The sequence below is a fragment of the Carassius auratus genome, chromosome 31 (assembly GCF_003368295.1).
Source record: "Carassius auratus strain Wakin chromosome 31, ASM336829v1, whole genome shotgun sequence".
NCBI classification, from domain to species: domain Eukaryota; kingdom Metazoa; phylum Chordata; class Actinopteri; order Cypriniformes; family Cyprinidae; genus Carassius; species Carassius auratus.
In genome coordinates, this window is record NC_039273.1 from 12,476,688 (window position 1) to 12,494,258 (window position 17,571).

At 35.9% G+C, this 17,571-nt stretch overlaps 1 protein-coding gene across 1 annotated transcript in view; it reads left to right on the top strand.

Annotated features, from left to right (window-relative positions):
• LOC113050564 (ribonucleoprotein PTB-binding 2-like) overlaps window positions 1-17,571 on the top strand; it is a 55,973-nt gene that overhangs the window by 19,596 nt on the left and 18,806 nt on the right. Inside the window, exons 3-4 of the mRNA XM_026213629.1 lie at window positions 2,063-2,535; window positions 13,954-14,145. Coding sequence (XP_026069414.1) covers window positions 2,063-2,535; window positions 13,954-14,145 — 665 coding nt within the window. The remainder of the gene's footprint in view (window positions 1-2,062; window positions 2,536-13,953; window positions 14,146-17,571) is intronic.

A 17,571-nucleotide genomic window follows, 5' to 3' on the forward strand; every position in this document is an offset into this window, starting at 1 on the left:
TGCTTTATGAGTGTCGTGTGTGCTAACAGATACAAACCCATGCTTGTTTTAAATGCTGTGATCTTTCACACCATTGCTTAATAAATCTCAATGAGCTCTTACAGTGTGAGTAGAGCTCACTACAGTAGCTGAGTGAGTGTTACTCCTCCCCAGCATATTATCATCTCAGAGCTAACCGAAAGTCTAATGAGTGTAACAAGAACGGGGAAACAGAGCACAGACAATGCTCATGGGATGAGGAGGCTCAACACTGTGATATTAACTTTATAATTGCTGTAATTGTTGTGGCTTTGTTTTGTGATGTTTCTAAAATGATAAACATTCCAATCTGGACTCAAACTGACCACAACAGACCTAAAGAAGCCATGAAAGATCTGCAATAGACAGTATGTTATCTTCTATTGACAGCTGAACATGCTAGTCCCTGTGTAGCGCTGTGTAACTCCACTGTACATTGAGTAATTTTAGATGTCTCATGGCAGGAGAATTATAGGCTTTATGCTGTTACAATAAAGCCCCTCACCACACTACCCCCTCGTCTCAACTTAAAAAAACAACAACTAATAACCGTCACAGATTGAGACAAAGGCTATAATCAGGTTCCTGTGTGTTTTATCTTTTATTTTTTATTTTTTACAGGCTGTCTCAGTGCTGTCAGCAGCTAAAGTGGCTGTGATTTCTAAGATTATTGTGTTAACTGTTCTTTGTTTTCTTTGTTGGAAAAGAAAATGCCTAGCTGTGCTTCATTTACTGTAGTTAAAAGGAAGGGAGGGATAAGGGGGCGGAGAAGGACAAAAAATGAAGTATAAAAGAGATTAACTTCTATGGATCAAGGGCCTGTGTGACATTATTTATAATAGTTATCTACTATTTATTATAAAAGATTACTGTAGTTTTAAAGGTTTGCCACGGTATATTATAAAAGGCAGAACAGGTTAAAAGGCCTGGGGGGTGGAAAATATCCAATTAGTTCTTGCTTACCAATTTACTGGGAAATAATGCAACAGTCTCATTTACAGCATAAATGTCATAAACTGGGTTTTGCGCTCAAATGCTGGATGTATAATTAAAAGTAATGTGCGTAACATTCAGAATTAGATTTTACTGTATGTGGAGCAGCATGTTTCGCTAAACAAAATATTTTAGTCATCGGCAAGAGCGATAGACATAGTTTTCAACCATTTACACCCTGTTTTTTAAAATCACGTGAAATCCTTTTTGTGTTTTATATTGAAATCGACAGACTTCTTGTGAAGTTAATTACATTTTACTTGAATTTCATTGTAATTAAGGAATTCCTTTATGACAGGCTCACCGAATTGGCCCATTTCCAGGAATTAATCAGGTCAATAAACTGAGAGCCATCTGCCAATCCAATAGGCAATCTGTAAAGTTTTAGCTTTTTTTTTTTTTTTTTTGTTATTGAGAAAGAAGACTGAGATTAATAATTTAGCAGTTGTTCTTATGAAGTCAGGATTGGCAGATCTTATACTTAATTTTGACATACTTCCAAGTGTAACGGATTTTCGAAAAATAAATCATTTAGGGCAGTTCTGTGTTATCCGTTGTTGATTGGATTTTAAGATGTGGGTGCACATTTAAAATCGAGGCAGACAAATGCGAGTTTATAGAAATGTGACTTAAGAACACTAAATGATTTAGAAAAGTCCTGCATTCATCATCAGAGAGTCTGTTGTTTTTATCGGAAAATTGCATTGGGATTTTAATTAAAAATTGTAAAAATAAAAATAAATAAAACATGCATGGATATGATTCACATTAGGATCAGTGCATTTAAAAAATATATATTTTGTTTATGATGAATGTGTATATGTTAGTTTCATGTTTTTCACTGACCTGTATGTAAAATTTTCCCCACTTGTTTTTGTTAGACTAAGTGTGACCATCAACTTTAGTTCTATCTAAAATCACTCACAGTATGTAGTAGTTCTCTTGTACTCTTGTTGCTTTTTACTTTTCAAGACCCATTTGATTTGCTGTTTGAGTGTTTTATTAATGTTTTTTTGTGTGTATGTTTGTTTATGTATGTGTGTCCCACTAGCCTTCGTAACCCTTCTAAATGGTGACCAGGCACAGGATGCCATCCAAACTCTGCACCAGACATCAGTCCGAGGCCGTGACATCACCGTCCAGCTTCAGCCCACGGACTCTCTCCTGTGTGTCACCAACCTGCCCTACACAGTCACTGCCAGCCAGTTTCAGGAGCTGGTGCGCTCCTACGGCAACATTGAACGATGTTTCCTGGTGTACAGCGACCTCACGGGCCACTCCAAAGGCTACGGCTTTGTGGAGTACATGAAGAAGGACTCGGCCTCCAGGGCACGGTCAGAACTCTTGGGCAAACCGCTGGGTGACCGTGCACTTATGGTGCAATGGGCTGACGTCAACCAGCTGACCTCTGCTGACCACCTCCACTCCAAGTGCCTATGCGTGGATCGCCTGCCGATAGACTTTGAAGACTCGGAGGAGCTGGCGCACATTTTTTCAGAAAGCTACAAACCCGTCTTCTGCCAGGTGAGATGTGAAATATGTTGGAAATAATTGTTTTATAGAAAAAATTATTTTGCTATTTGGTAGAGTAAGAGAGATAATATTTCTTATTCCAACTGAGAGATGATTTCTGTAGGACTACTGCAGTCCAGCGGAATGTGTTGGTTGCTGCCATTTGCAGCCTTTTAAAGAGAAAGTTTTTTGTGGAACACAAAAGGAGAAGTTTAGCACATTGTTTCTGGTGCTCTTTTTCATACCATGAAATCACATAAGAAATGGCTTATAAGAGTCGTTTGCTGGAGAATCAGACTACTCTGGTACTTTTCTGATTCACTTAAAGAAATGGCTCATGAGAGTTTTATTATTTTTATTTTCAGTAATTAGATTACACTAATTGCTGTCTATGTTTTTTTGTCAACAGTTATTTTGTCTCCCTTAAAATAACTGCCCTATAAGACTCAGGATTCCGTGAGTGAGTCTTTTATTAAACAATTCAATTTGCTAAAAAGAACTGATGAGTTGTTCATATTCACTTAAAGAAATGGTTCATGACAGTCATCTGTTTGAGAATCTGACTGCACTGACTGCACAGAATTTTTTTGATTTAATAAACATAAGAGTCATTCTTTCAGATATATGACCCTGCCTTGATTTATTTCAGCTAAAATATGGCCAGTGTATGGTGGTATGGTGCTGGATTTGTCTAATTCAAAAAAGAAATGGCTTATAAAACTCATTTGTTTGGTATTTACTGTGGACTTACCTATGCCTTGTATTCAGTTGTTCACTTAAAAATTGCTCATAAGGGTAATTTGTTCAGGAATCAGATTACACTGGTTACATCTTTCTTCATTAACATCATTTGGTTCTGGTATTCTTTTTTGTTTGTTTGTTTTTTGGAATACAACCTATGTTTATGTTTCCCAGCCTAGTTATTAGAGAAGTATTGACGACCTGATTGTGGCTTTAGAGGTTGATTTATTTTACCAGACTTGGTGACGAGGACTTGTGTGGAAACCCTACCCAGCCTTCACTTCTGTCTCCACTGTGTTAATAAGAGAGAGCTTTTCACCATGCATACCTTCTCCAGAAATCAATACCTCCCAGGAAAACTGCCTTTAAGTGCTAATGCAGGATACAGTTTCCTCAACCTCCATCCTAATCAAAACCATTAAAGCTAAAGGGCCTCACTGACTTTAGATCTACAGTTAGGGCCAACACAGAAGTCAATACGCTGCACCCTCTCAATCCTATTAAGCTTTGCAGTAGAGGTGTGCCATATCATACTGTCCACCATAATGCCGGTATACATTTTTACATCATAATAAAAGTGTCATATCGCGAATTCAATGATATAGCGACACGATGACAGTGTGCATGCAGAAAGCCGCGTCTGCAGCCCTTAAACGCAAAATTGTGTTTTTGCTCTTCTTGCTCTTGAACTGGCAAATACATACAAAATTGTCAGAATACCTTTCTTTGCAAGTATCTTCGAAAAAATTGTCAAATTAAATGTGTATCATTATATTGGATGTATTATCTCTTAAAGTGACCACAGCTAATTTATATTTACTTGTTTTATATTTATATTTAATAAATTAAATAGGAGAAAATCCCTAACTGCTCTTTACTGAATTACTTTGTAGTTTTAACAAGTATTAATCTATATTTCATTTATATAGTGAAGACAAAGCAATGCTTTTTGCATTTGATTATTTAGTTTCTGTACATGGACACCTACAAACTTGAAAAAAATTGTGCTATTTACACAATTTTAAACATGACCCAGCGGTACAACTTGCACTGGAGCCCCGCAAATACTAACTATGTACACTGATTGATCTGCTTCAAGTGAACACAGCTGCCGCTGCCAACTTATGACAATAGATAGATGGGTACACTTCAAATTAGGTAGTCTGTCATCGATGACAGTAGCTCATTGGAAAAGTTCAAAAGTTTTTGCACTAATAAACGCTGCTGCCTGCCAGCTGCAATCACCAATAAAACCTGGTTCTATGTTTTTCTTTTCTATATCGTTATAAATAAAGTTATTGCATATATTCTTGAATATTGTGTATAACTTTGAGGCTATACTTTGCAGCTGCACTAAACCCACACCATCTGCTGGGGTGTTGGGGATGCATCAAGCTTTCAGGACTTTGACCTCAAATTGCCTCACATTGCTCTCAAGCCTCTTTAATACTCAAGCATTGCTTCAAGAATCAATAATGGAGCTCTCTGATTATTGCCGCCCCCACTTCTGTACAGAAAGGAGATAACTTGATGTACTGCACAAGTGATTCAGCTCATTTCTGTGCTGGAGATGCCGGAAAATAATATGCAAAATGTGCCTCATGTCGACAGAAAATGTCTCATCAGTATTTAGGGGGGGGGGGGGGGGGTTAATGATCTAAAAGCTTCTTTCATAACTGCCTGGTGATTTGGAAAGTTTAGTTCTTCTAATCCTAGTTCTTCAACGCAGCTGTTTAGATTATTTCAGAGTTTGTTTGTTCAGTCCTTCTGTTGTAATAGCACAGTGGTTATCGAACATTTTCAGATTGATCGCTTTAAAAGTAAAACAAAAATAGCAGACCCCTTCACCTCCTCTAAGGAAATAGAATTACCCTTAGTGTATTGCTTACATTTTGAAATGGTACCACTTTTACAGTTTTTCTAGTCTACTGTTTTTCTTGTTTTATTGCAATTTAAGTAGACTATAATTTAAGTAGTACTTTTTTTTAAGAGGCAGCTGTTCACTATTTATGAAGTTTAACTACACAACTTGCATCCACTAATACATAGATGACATTATTTGAGTGAGACGACAGAAAAACTAAATAACAGATGAATGTTAACATAAGTCAAATTACTAAATAAAAATAATAATAAGACATTTAGTGGCTTAAAGTCAAAATGATTTGGTCATAGTTCTCATTTATAGTTATGACCAGGTCATGTTTGACTCTCTACATATGATGCAGCAGTATATTTCTCAAAACCATTATGGTGTGAAATGAAAGGACACAAAACTCTTGAGTTTAGTTGGCAGGAAATGTCAGCTCCATTAGATGTGTTTGAAAATGCATCTTTTTTTTAAATTCTTTCTCACATCTCACCTCCCACTCTGTCACTCATTCATCTCGTAGCCCCCCTCCCTTCCGTCAACTCTCTTCCTTTTGCCTTTCTTTTTGAGAAAGACAGCAGCAGTTATGTTATTAGATGACTCAGTGTGTTCATGATGGGCATATTCTGACCCTGGCACATTTGATGGAGTCACAAACACATAAAGACTGACAGCTGGACGCACACACAGTGCATCTAGATATATTTAGGTGGATGTGATTTTTGGTGGAGAGTTTTGATTTTGTCATTGTCGCTTTCTGTTTTTCTTTACCCATTCCTCCCCCTCCCTCTCTTTGTCACTGTTAGTCTCTGTTTATCTCTGTGTTTTCCTTTCGACTGATATGAAGGCCAACGCATTTGCTGACCCATGGCCTGACACATTCAGGAGAATTTAAAGGCTGTCATAGCACAACCACGAACAAACATGTCACTTTTTAAGACAACCTCCTTCTTGAAGATGGAATATGAAGATGCACACAGTATATATACTTTTAAAAATAAGTAACCATGAATGTTTAATGTCTAAAAATATTCATATTGATCGCACAGATTAAGTGATGTGATTTTTAATGCTGCTGCAAGCAGCTGTAGGTTATTTGGAAAATGTAAACATCCATTTCGATTTTTGGATTGACATGCTTTTAAATTGACAATTTATTGTTTTGCTGCACATGCATTTTTGCACTGCTTTTATGTTTTTATTATATCAATTTAGGTTAGTGCCTGTGTTCAAGTGCATGTGTATATCTGTTATTTTCTAGGTCTGACTTTTATTACCAGATTGTGATATTCCCATCAGGTATGTTAAGGTGTTACTGTGGCTCAAGTGGTAGAGCATTGCGTTTGCAGCGCAATGTTGTGGGTTTGATTCCCAGGGAACACATGTTAGGTAAAAACTGTTAGCCTGAATGCACTGTAAGTTGTTTTGGATAAATGCGTCTACTAAATGCATAAATTTATATTATTTATTTATTTATTTATAAAGGTGAAGTGTTCAGCATAAAAAATTCAGTGCAATTTCCGAATACAATTTGTCTGTTTAGACCAGGGTAATCATACTATTATTTATATAATATTAAATTGTATTAATATATTGATTTTTAGTAGTTTTAGTAATTGTATGTACCTTTTTCTATTTCTTTTCTGTTTTCAATTTTTTCTGTCATTTTTATCCATTTCTATTTAGATTTTCTTTTCAATTTTAGTTTAACTTATAGCCTAGTTTAGACTTATTTTCAGTTAGTTCCAAAATTAGTTAGACAACATTTCAATTAAAAAAAAAAAAAAAAAAAAAAAAAACGCCTAATAATTCTTCACACCTGAATATAAGGAGTTTTGTTTTTAATGTTTTATTTATTTGTTATAAATAAAATAAAATAAAATATATGTGTATCTTGTCACTTGATCTTATACCAAGTTACTTAAGGGAAAAAAAAATTTTACTTCACAACTGGCTTGACATTATGGTTTCATTCATACTACCTGGCACCCCCTTTTTTCTCTGAATCCCACTGGGGTCTTTTTATCGCTCTCAAAGGTCAGCCATTTATAAGAGGAAATAGAACATGTCCAAGCCAGAGGGAACACACCATGCAGACATCCGGCTACAATATTCGCTTTTGATGGAGTACTTTATAGTTTGGTATATACTGTTTGTGTGTGTTTAAATGGAGGTGGTTGCTATATTGATTTCCCTGGCCTGAGGTCAGTAATGGCTAGCGTTTGCATGTCTCAGTGGGTGTATTCTCCGCCTCAGACCTCAAGCCCACGGACTATTGGCAAAAGGGGAAACACTTTGGGAATTTCGAAGTCTTCATCTGAATAGTTGAATTCTACAGGATTAACGGTTTGCCTGGAAACAAAGCCGTCATAATTCCAAAACCCTTCAGAAGGATAAAGCCATTGTGTTTACAACTGTGACCAATGATCACATATTAGGATCCACTGAACGCTGGATTTTCAGAAGTATACAGTATATTGAAGTATTGCGCCATTGTTGCAGTAACCTTGCACAGCATGCTTGAATGATTAATTTATAAGTTGAATGCTGGTCTGTTATTGTAGGAACATCGACTTTACATTTTCAGTCCTTAAGCATGATGCTGATCAGAACAAACTGTGATTGGCTGCTTTACAGTACATGTCTGTCAGACTGTCTGTCTTCTTGGGCGGAGCTTGGGCAATGAAAGTTGGGATGGAGTCCAGAACTTCTACCGTTTACCACTCTCTCCTTACTTACTTGTATATACAAAGCCAATAAAAAAAAAAATATGGAGTATCATTATTGTGTTAGATTTGTCAAGTGCCATGCAGGATATAAATTAATGACAGAATCAGTTTGGGCCAGAGAGAGAGAGCAGTTTAACATTTGCGCAACTCAGCAGGTTTACTGAAATTATTTTATTCTCCAATTTGTCATACAGAAGCCTGTCATCATCATATACATACACTTCCTGTTTGATTTTGCTTGTCTGTGTGTGTGGTGTCTTTGGTTGTGATAAGAGCCCTGGGTGGTGACAGTTTCCTTGTTTGTTTGTTTTTTTCTGCCTTTGATATTTCATCTCTCTTTTCACCGTTTTTTTTTTTTTTTTAAACAAGAGATTTAATGAGCTCATCTGGGGCTGTTTGTGTGTGTGTGTGTGTGTGTGTGTGTGTGTGTGTGTGTGTGTGTGTGTGTGTTTGTGTGTAAATTTTTGAGTCTGAATAGGTGGGCGTTTTGGAACAGTAACATGAAGAAAGCCCATAAAAAAGAAAAATCACAAATATTATCTTTTTTCCAAAACTTTTTCCTAGACGGAAATGTGACTAAATGGAGAGCGAATGGAGACATTTTCTTATGTGTCCTGCTTCTTAGATTTTTCTAAATTTCACATGTACATCAGCATTCAAAAATGTAGAATTTTTTAAGGAAATCAGCAAGCATGCATTAAATTGAAAGTAACAGAAAAGACATTTATAATGTTAAAGTTTTTTACAAATAAATTATTTTTAACGTATCTGTTACTTATCTAATTTATCTATTCGTCAATTTTTTTATCCCAGTTGCTAAAAAAATATTATTATGCTGAACAGCTGTTTTCAACACTGATAATAATAAGAAATGTTTCTTGACCACAAAATCAGCATATTAAAATGAAGGATGGTAACACTGAAAACTGCTTTCCAATCACAGTAATAAATTACATTTTAAATATATTAAAATACATTTCAGAAACACTGAAAAATCTTACTGACTCAACGTTGAAACGGTGGTTTATCTCAACTGGAGTTCTCAGTAGTGTCACAAACTGTGCTCAGATTTTAAGACACCATTGCTTGCAATCAAATTCTGAGGTTTCCATACTCTATAGATGTACCTGTTATTGGCTGATATTAGGGATATTTTTTTAAATGTACCACATAATAGATACTTAATCATGGGCTTTAAAGGTATAGCACACGAATACAGGGGAAAAAATAACTCATTATTTATTAAAACATACTTTAAGGAGTGCTATCCTATAACAGAGGAAATCATCTGTTTTTGGCTGTAATATCTGTGAACTCAATCAATTCAAAGAACAAATCAAAGAACAAATGATCTGCATCAGTACACAGTAATTTCATTGCTTTGTTCTTACTGCATGGCAGTGATTGTATCATTTGCTTCTTGCTTCTAATTGAATTCTTCTAAATTACTTGGGAATCAAAAACCATAAAACAGAAAAACTGAATTTGGTAGGATGGAGCCACCTGCTACTCAAGTAATTACACACCCATTCAACTCTAGGTGCCGCTTTAATGAGTCAGTTTTCACAACTCTGGAAGTTTGGGACCAAAAACATCAACAGGATTTGTTCTATTTTTAATGATATCCACACATGTGCTTCAACCTTTATATTTTGTGCTTTTGGCTCTATTCATTCTAAGGAATTGTAGATGAAATATCTGAATGGCCATTTAAATGAAATGTAACTGCTAACTCCAATAAACTGATAAGCTATAGACGAGCAGTAGAATGTTCCTCTGGGAAGGTGGATTCTGGGAATGGTGTGCATTCACCGTAGTGTTCAATCAAATGGCCACACACACACACACACACACACACACGTTTGACACTCTTCCAAATGAAGAATGCTTTTCCTTCTCTATATTTAGACACTTACATACGCTGTCCTGACTGCATTATAACTGGCACAGATAAGCCCGGGTTCCTCTGAGACATACCGCACCACTTATTACTGCCAAGGACGTACGGCGTGTGTGTGTGTGACAGTGTGAAAGAAATATCCAGGCCACACCAGTACACATTACAGAGTCTTGGTTTACTACATTCTCCCCACCATGTATGTATTCGTGTTTGTGCACATGCACATGTTTAAGGTCCCACTTTAAATCTGACTGTTTCCCTTCTTGCACCATCTTTTCTATCTTCTATCCTCTAATCAGCCCATCTTCATTTCACATTCTCTCAACATCCTGTCTCTTCTTCAGCCCTCCTCGTTTTCCATCTTCTTCACTGTCAATAGGACATTATCCATCCATTCAATCCTTCACTCACTCTCCAGAGCTCCCCTCCTTCTCTCTCTCATTCTCTCATTCCTCTATCTGTCTTCCCTCAGGAGTCTCATTTCCATCAGAGTAACTGCCAATAGCTGATCAGTTTCTTCCACCCCCTCACTTTATAGAGTCCCTCGATTCAACCTTTATTCTTTATTTCCTCATCTTTCTCTTTCTTTCTCTCAGGCTGTAGAAAGGCTGTGCATCAGTGTTTACTGCACCACTATTCCGATGTTGTTAACTTGTGAATCGTGTGTGGTTCAGAAAGGAAAGTATATGATATATTGACATTAAACAAGTTGGAACAATGTTCAGTTTATTTGTTAGGTAAAAACTGTCAGCCTGAATGCACTGTAGGTCACTTTGGATAAAAGCATCTGCTAAATGCATAAATTTAAATGTAATTTAATTTTAAATTTTATTTCTACTTGATAATTGCACAGGTTGAAAAAAAAATCGAACAGCACAAAATGTAAACAAATCACTTGGTTAGTGCTATTCTTTGTAATGAATTAGTCTGAATCAAGCAAAGGAGTCATTGTTCTGATTCATAGACTGAACCGATCAAGAAAGAGACTGAGCAGTACAAAATATATAAAAGAGCAAGTTTACACAATGCTCAATTGATTTGACCTTGCTAACTGCACAGATAAAAGAAGAAGAAGAAAAAACTGCACAAAACTTAAACAAATCTATTATTTATCAGTGCATTCTTCTTTCTGAATCATGGACCGAATCGATGAAGAAAGAGATTGTGCTGTGGCAGACAATGAATAAAATACATTTTAAACAAGTTAACTATGTTCTATTGGTTTGTCCTCGCTAAGTGCACAGATAAAAGAAATCAAAAGCACAAATGTGAACAAATCACTTTATTAGTGTGATTCTTTGTAATGAATCAATCAGAGATTGTGAATCAGTCTGAATTAGGAACAGGAGTCATTGTTCTAAATCATGGCCCAAAATTATAATGAAAGAGATTATAAAAGAAGCAGCGCACAATATATAATACATTGACATTAAACAAGTTAACACAAAGTTCTATTGAATACGTTCTCACTAATTCTCAGATAAAATAAATGAAAAGTATAAAACAACAAAACACTTGATTTGTGTGATTCTTTGTACTGAATCAGTCAAGTCTATAATTAAACACAGGAGTCATCATTCTGAATCGTGGACTGAATCTACTGAATTTAAGGTCAGTGTTTAGAACATGATTCAGAGTATTTAAGATATGTCGCTTTAAGACAAACATGATGAAGGAGTGGATAGAGGAGGCTGTTGGTGGAGATGTTTTGATGAGGCAGCGCCAGACTCCCTTGAGGCCAATTCAACAAAATGACGCACATAGATGAAAGGCAACACCTCACCACACATATGGAGAGTGTGTTTGTGTGTGTTTACTCAAGCTCACCTTGTAAATGCTCTTGATTCCTTGTGTGGTTCCTCATAAGGAATGTGAGATTAAAAAAACACTGCCTGGTAATTGTGCTGGGAATTAGAGTATCTTTACCATATTTGCAAGTAAGATTGTGTGCATATGCAAGATTTTTTATAGTAAGTCACTTTAAGTAGTGGCCTAGTGGTTAGAGAGTTTGACTCCTAACCCTAAGGTTGTGGTACTGTTAAATAAGTTTGTTTTTTCTTAATCGCGGGCTTCATCTTTCAAAATAAATGTTAAGACAGTTAATAATGTCCTTAATAATGTTAATAATGTCCTTAACCAAGAGCTTGTAACACTCCAAAGAGAAAAGGAAAAATTTAAATAGCATCATATGACCTCTTTAACATGTGTCTTGTGTATAGGTGTATAGGTCCCAAATATTTTGTTACCTAATGCAATAACGTTCATATATCTTAAAGTGTGGCTTAAGTGACCATGGTATTTTGGGGGGGCTTTGCATGTTAAAGATGTTGTAAGTGTAAAAAGTTATTCTAGTTCATTTTTAACACATCATTCATTTCTTTTTCTTTTTCAAAAGTAAAACCAAAGTCAGATTTCTCTTAACCCCCTCTAGAGTCATGGAAAGAACTATAAACAAGGAATTGACTTGACTGCTAGAACACAGCACATTCTCCCACAGACAGAGTCTAGTTTTAGGTCTGGACACTGCTGGATTAATGAAAGTAAAAAAGTAGGTTATCTCTTTAGACTGTACACAAATTCATGATCAGCTACAGTCCCCTTTTAATTTCATATGAAAATGGTGGCAGACTTCGGCTCATCCCCGTCTTTCAGCATGTCAATCCGTTGACCGAGAAACAGTGGACAAGGTGTGTGTTTATCGATAGATTGTAATAATATCTGCATCTGTGCAGTTCTTTGTCATAAATACAGTTTACAAAATGTCATGGGGGAGCAATCGGTTTCCCAGCTACTGTAAAGTTTTCACTGTGTTCACCTCTCATCACACCACAGCTGTGTAAATGTAGCGCTTAACAAATATGAACACATAGGCTACTTTATAAAACTATCATGTTGCTATTTTCATTTGAAAATTGAACTTTCGATATAAAACATATTACAGTGCATGTGGCATTAACTACCATACAGTCATGCACAGAAATTATTGAAGACAGTAACAGACCAACTTGAGCAAAGAAAGTTGTTTGTTTAAAAATGCAAACAGTACAATTTTGTGTTTGGAGAGTAAACAGGTGTGTGTGTGTGTGATCAGGAAGTCTTGTATTTGGCTTATTCAGTATTTAAATGTTATAACGATCTAGCTCATGCAATACAGTGGAATACTGCAATAGGTTTAGTACACCACCCTTACCTATTAGTCAAACATTATTTTAGTTTATCAATTTATTATTATTTGTTATTACTACTGTATACCCTCATTGGGGGTTGAGCCCCCATAAAATGAAAATCCTAGGATCACCCCGGTAGATTTTATTTCTATTCTATTTTATTTGTCTGATCTATATTTTGGTCTTTTTTTGGTATATTTTTTTGTTTTGGACAACTTCCTTATATTAAGTAATATAAGGAAAAGGGAGCTAAAGAGCTAAGAGCTAAAATTGTGTTTATATAATAAATATATACAGTGGAGACCAAAAATCTGCAACCTCACTGAAAATTTGGGATTCAGAACCAAATGTAAACCTTTAAATAAACAAAGTTTTAGTATTCTTAAAAAGTTTATGCAATATAATAAACAATGTAGAAAGAAACCAAGTGCATAGGGAATATTCTACAGTATTTCTAGATCACTAATCAGATAAGCAAATTTGAAATCCTTTGTACAGGTAATAACAATAATAATAATTGTAATTATTATCATTGTTGTTGTTAAAGCATTTAAAAAAAAAAAAAAAAAAAACATTTTGAATAGTGGTCTCAAATGTTTGGACCCCACAGTATCAATAAACAGAAATGTTTATTTTTGCCTCAAGGAAAAATACTCAATAATTAAACCTCAATTTCTGTTCTAATATCAAAGTAGTGCTTTCAGTGCGGTGGGGTTTTTATTTTTTTCATGTCAGAATGTCACAATCATTAACCACATCCTGTAGCTGCAGGCAAATCACAAATCAACACCAGAAGACACAGATCAAGGCTCTGCACAGCCCAGCCGAGCTCATATCCACAGATACATTTTGTTTCCATTATTTAGGATGCATCCATTTTAATGAAACAGTAAATTTTTGGGTTTCATAAAATAATCATCCAGAGATGATCAGAAAATTGGATTGTAATTATGTACCTAAATCACACACTTTTGGCAAGAGTTGTTGATTTTTGAACACAGTATATGTGTGTGTGTGTTGCAGCTGGCTCAGGATGAGGGAAGTCCGGTGCGGGGTTTCGCTGTGGTGGAGTATGAGACGGCAGAGCAGGCTGAAGCCATGCTGCTGGAGATGGACAGACAGCTGATCCAGGGTCAGGAGATACGTTTGTCTCTTTGTCCCCCAGGAACCTCTGGACGCAGCACTCTCGCCGCCCTCATCGCTGCTCAGGGTGTGGTGAGTGATGTACACACTCGTGAGGAAAAGTCACTTTCTCTTAAGCGCCACATAACAAACAATGAAAGTGTTTCACACATATTCATCCAGAAGCACGTGCATGTGTGAAACAGCAGCGTGACAGTTTAATTACAGTATTCATACAAACCCTGCTGTTTCAAACATCTCCAGATCTCCGCAGCATTTCCGAGGCCTGAAATAAACTGCATGGCTATTTTCATCATGCTGGACAGACCCACATAAACCAGCAGCTTGTCCTGAAGACAGTGGCAGTGGTGTTGAGCATTAACTGATATTCTCCGAAACACAGGTTTTCTTTGATGTTTTGTTAGAACATAGTTTTTTTTTTTTTTTTTTTTGACGGTTCACACTTTGTGTTCATTTCTTTTCAAATGCAGGAGTTAATTCTGTAGACATATATAGTATATTGCTAGCAGAGCAGGATGTTACATCTAAATATGAATTGATTTCAATTTTCAAAATACAGCTTTTTGCATGTGGTGGACAATAAAAAAAAAAGTTGAAAAGGTGAAATGTTTACAGACCAAATGAAATAGTTTTATGTACTATTTGCCTTGTAGTGTTGGTATTTGTCTTATTGAAACAGGTTAATTGAGCAGGGCATATCAAAGAGCTTCACTCACAAGCATTTTTAGGGTTTACAAAGAATGGTGTGAAAAGGGAAAAACATCCAGTACGCGGCAGTCCTGTGGGCGAAAAGGCCTTGTTGATGCTAGAGGTCAGAGGAGAATGGGCCGACTGATTCAAGCTGATAAAAGAGCAACTTTGACTGAAATAACCACTTGTTACAACCGAGGTATGCAGCAAAGCATTTGTTAAGCCACAACACACACAACCTTGAGCCGGATGGGCTACAACAGCAGAAGACCCCACCGGGTACCACTCATCTCCAGTACAAATAGGAAAAAGAGGCTACAATTTGCACGAGCTCACCAAAATTGGACATTTGAAGACTGGAAAAATGTTGCCTGGTCTGATGAGTCTCGATTTCTGTTGAGACATTCAGATGATAGAGTCAGAATTTGGCGTAAACAGAATGAGAACATGGATCCATCATGTTACCAATGTGCAGGCTGCTGGTGGTGGTGTAATGGTGTGGGGGATGTTTTCTTGGCACACTTTAGGCCCCTTAGTGCCAATTGGGCATCGTTTAAATGCCACAGCCGACCTGAGCATTGTTTCTGACCATGTCCATCCCTTTATGACCACCATGTACCCATCCTCTGATGGCTACTTCCAGCCGGATAATGCACCACATCACAAAGCTCGAATCATTTCAAACTGGTTTCTTGGACATGACAATGAGTTCACTGTAATAAAATGGCTCCCATAGTCACCAGATCTCAACCCAGTAGAGCATCTTTGGCATGTGTTGGAACGGGAGCTTCGTGCCCTGGATATGTGTGTGTGTATATATATATATATATATATATATATATATAGATAGATAGATAGATAGATAGATAGATAGATAGATAGATAGATAGATAGATAGATAATAGCCAATAATTCAAATGTGCAAGTTAAAGCTAAAGACCTGAACCAAAAGCAACAAAATTGCTATTTTGATTTCATGGGGTCTTTATGCAATGCTTTATGTTTTCCATTCCTTTCTGCATTCTGTTGCTTCTCTCTCTCTCTCTCTCTCTCTATAAATTCCCCATTTTCCTGCAAAAAATGTCAAGTCTAATGGAGCAAATGCAAGCTGACATTTCTCAGGAAGTCCACCCCTCTGAGCCACAGGCATCTCTGTGCTCTGTCTGTGTCAGAGACACGCCTACCCACTCATCCACAGACTGTGAGGGCACAAGCTTTCCCCTCATCTGATGGGCCCTTGCGCTTGCGTGTGAGTGTAGTCATATAATTTTAGCACTCCTTGGGGACTAGCAGGTGTCTGCTCTTGTCTTCCTTACTGGTTAGTACTGTGGAAATTCATATACAAAACTTCAAATGTTACGTGCCTACAAATGTCTAAAACTTTGCACAGTACTGCAGCTTTGCAGATTTCTTGAAGTGCCACAGTTCTTCTGGATTGAGTCTATCTCAGTTTGTTCTGTTTCTTCATGTTATTCCAGACAGACTGGATGATGATGGTGAGATCAGGTCTCTGTGTGAAGCACTGGCTGCTTTCAGACTCTTTGTACAAGCAAAATTTTCTCTGGATTATTGCATTTAATGGTAAAAATTATGTTTGGGAATGTAAACTGATATTTACTGCTTACACACTACAGCAAAAGATAGAAATAACCGACTTAAAACCATTTTTTGTCGGTGAAAATACTAGTGGCCTAAGACTTTTGCACAGAACTGTATTTAGACAAAAGATATGTTATTTTGGTTGTTTGTTCTTGTTTATTGCTTTTTTACATTAAAGTCAACTTTATGCATGTTTAAAATTTTTAAATGTCTGGCTTTAAAATAATAAAAATTATAATTAAAGATGACAGTTCATCTTTACAGTTATAAATTAAAATGAATTTATAAAATATTATTTTAAAACTATAACTACAATAATACAGTAAAAAAAAAAAAAAAAAAAAAAAAAAAAATATATATATATATATATATATATATATATGTTTTTTGTTTTTTACTATATAATTGTAGTTATAATTTTAAAATAATATTTTATAAATTCTTATATATATATATACATATATATATATATATATATATATATATATATATATATATATATATATATATATATATATATATATATATATATATTGGATAGAGGAACCAAAAAAATCATAATATATATTTTTACGTGGCTTAATTTGTTTTGTAAATATATATTTTTCTGAGTAGATATTTAGATAATAGATATTTCATGCTTAATTGTGCCTATTAAAGTGTATTGTTCAAGCTTCTGTTCACTGTTCATTTTATGGTTTTGTTCTATTTTATCTTTCATTAAATTGCAGAATGAACATTTAGAGCTTCTCCAGTGCAGCAGTAAAGTATTCACTTGACATTTTCCTGTAATTATGTTGGAAACCACTTATTATGCAGAAATGACGTAACATTTAATGTTTTTACTTACATGCACAATTTAGTGTTAATCCAGAAGACACATGTGATGCCAGTATCTGTATCAGTGCATACCGAATTCTTTTATATTACTTTATATTATACCTCTATACAACCTTGGCTTCACCCATTCCAGTATGAAAGCAGCACAGTGTGTGTATGTGCACTAGTGTAGATGTCTGTGTGAAGGGGAGTAGTAGTCAGCAGATGGAGTTGGCATGCGGTTGGGATGGATCCACACCTCTAGCAGACATCAGAGATCTAATCAGGAGTTCTGCATGTCTGCATGCATCTCACCCATGCCAGCAAATACACACACACACACACACACACACACACACACACACACATACTCACTTACCACTGGGACAT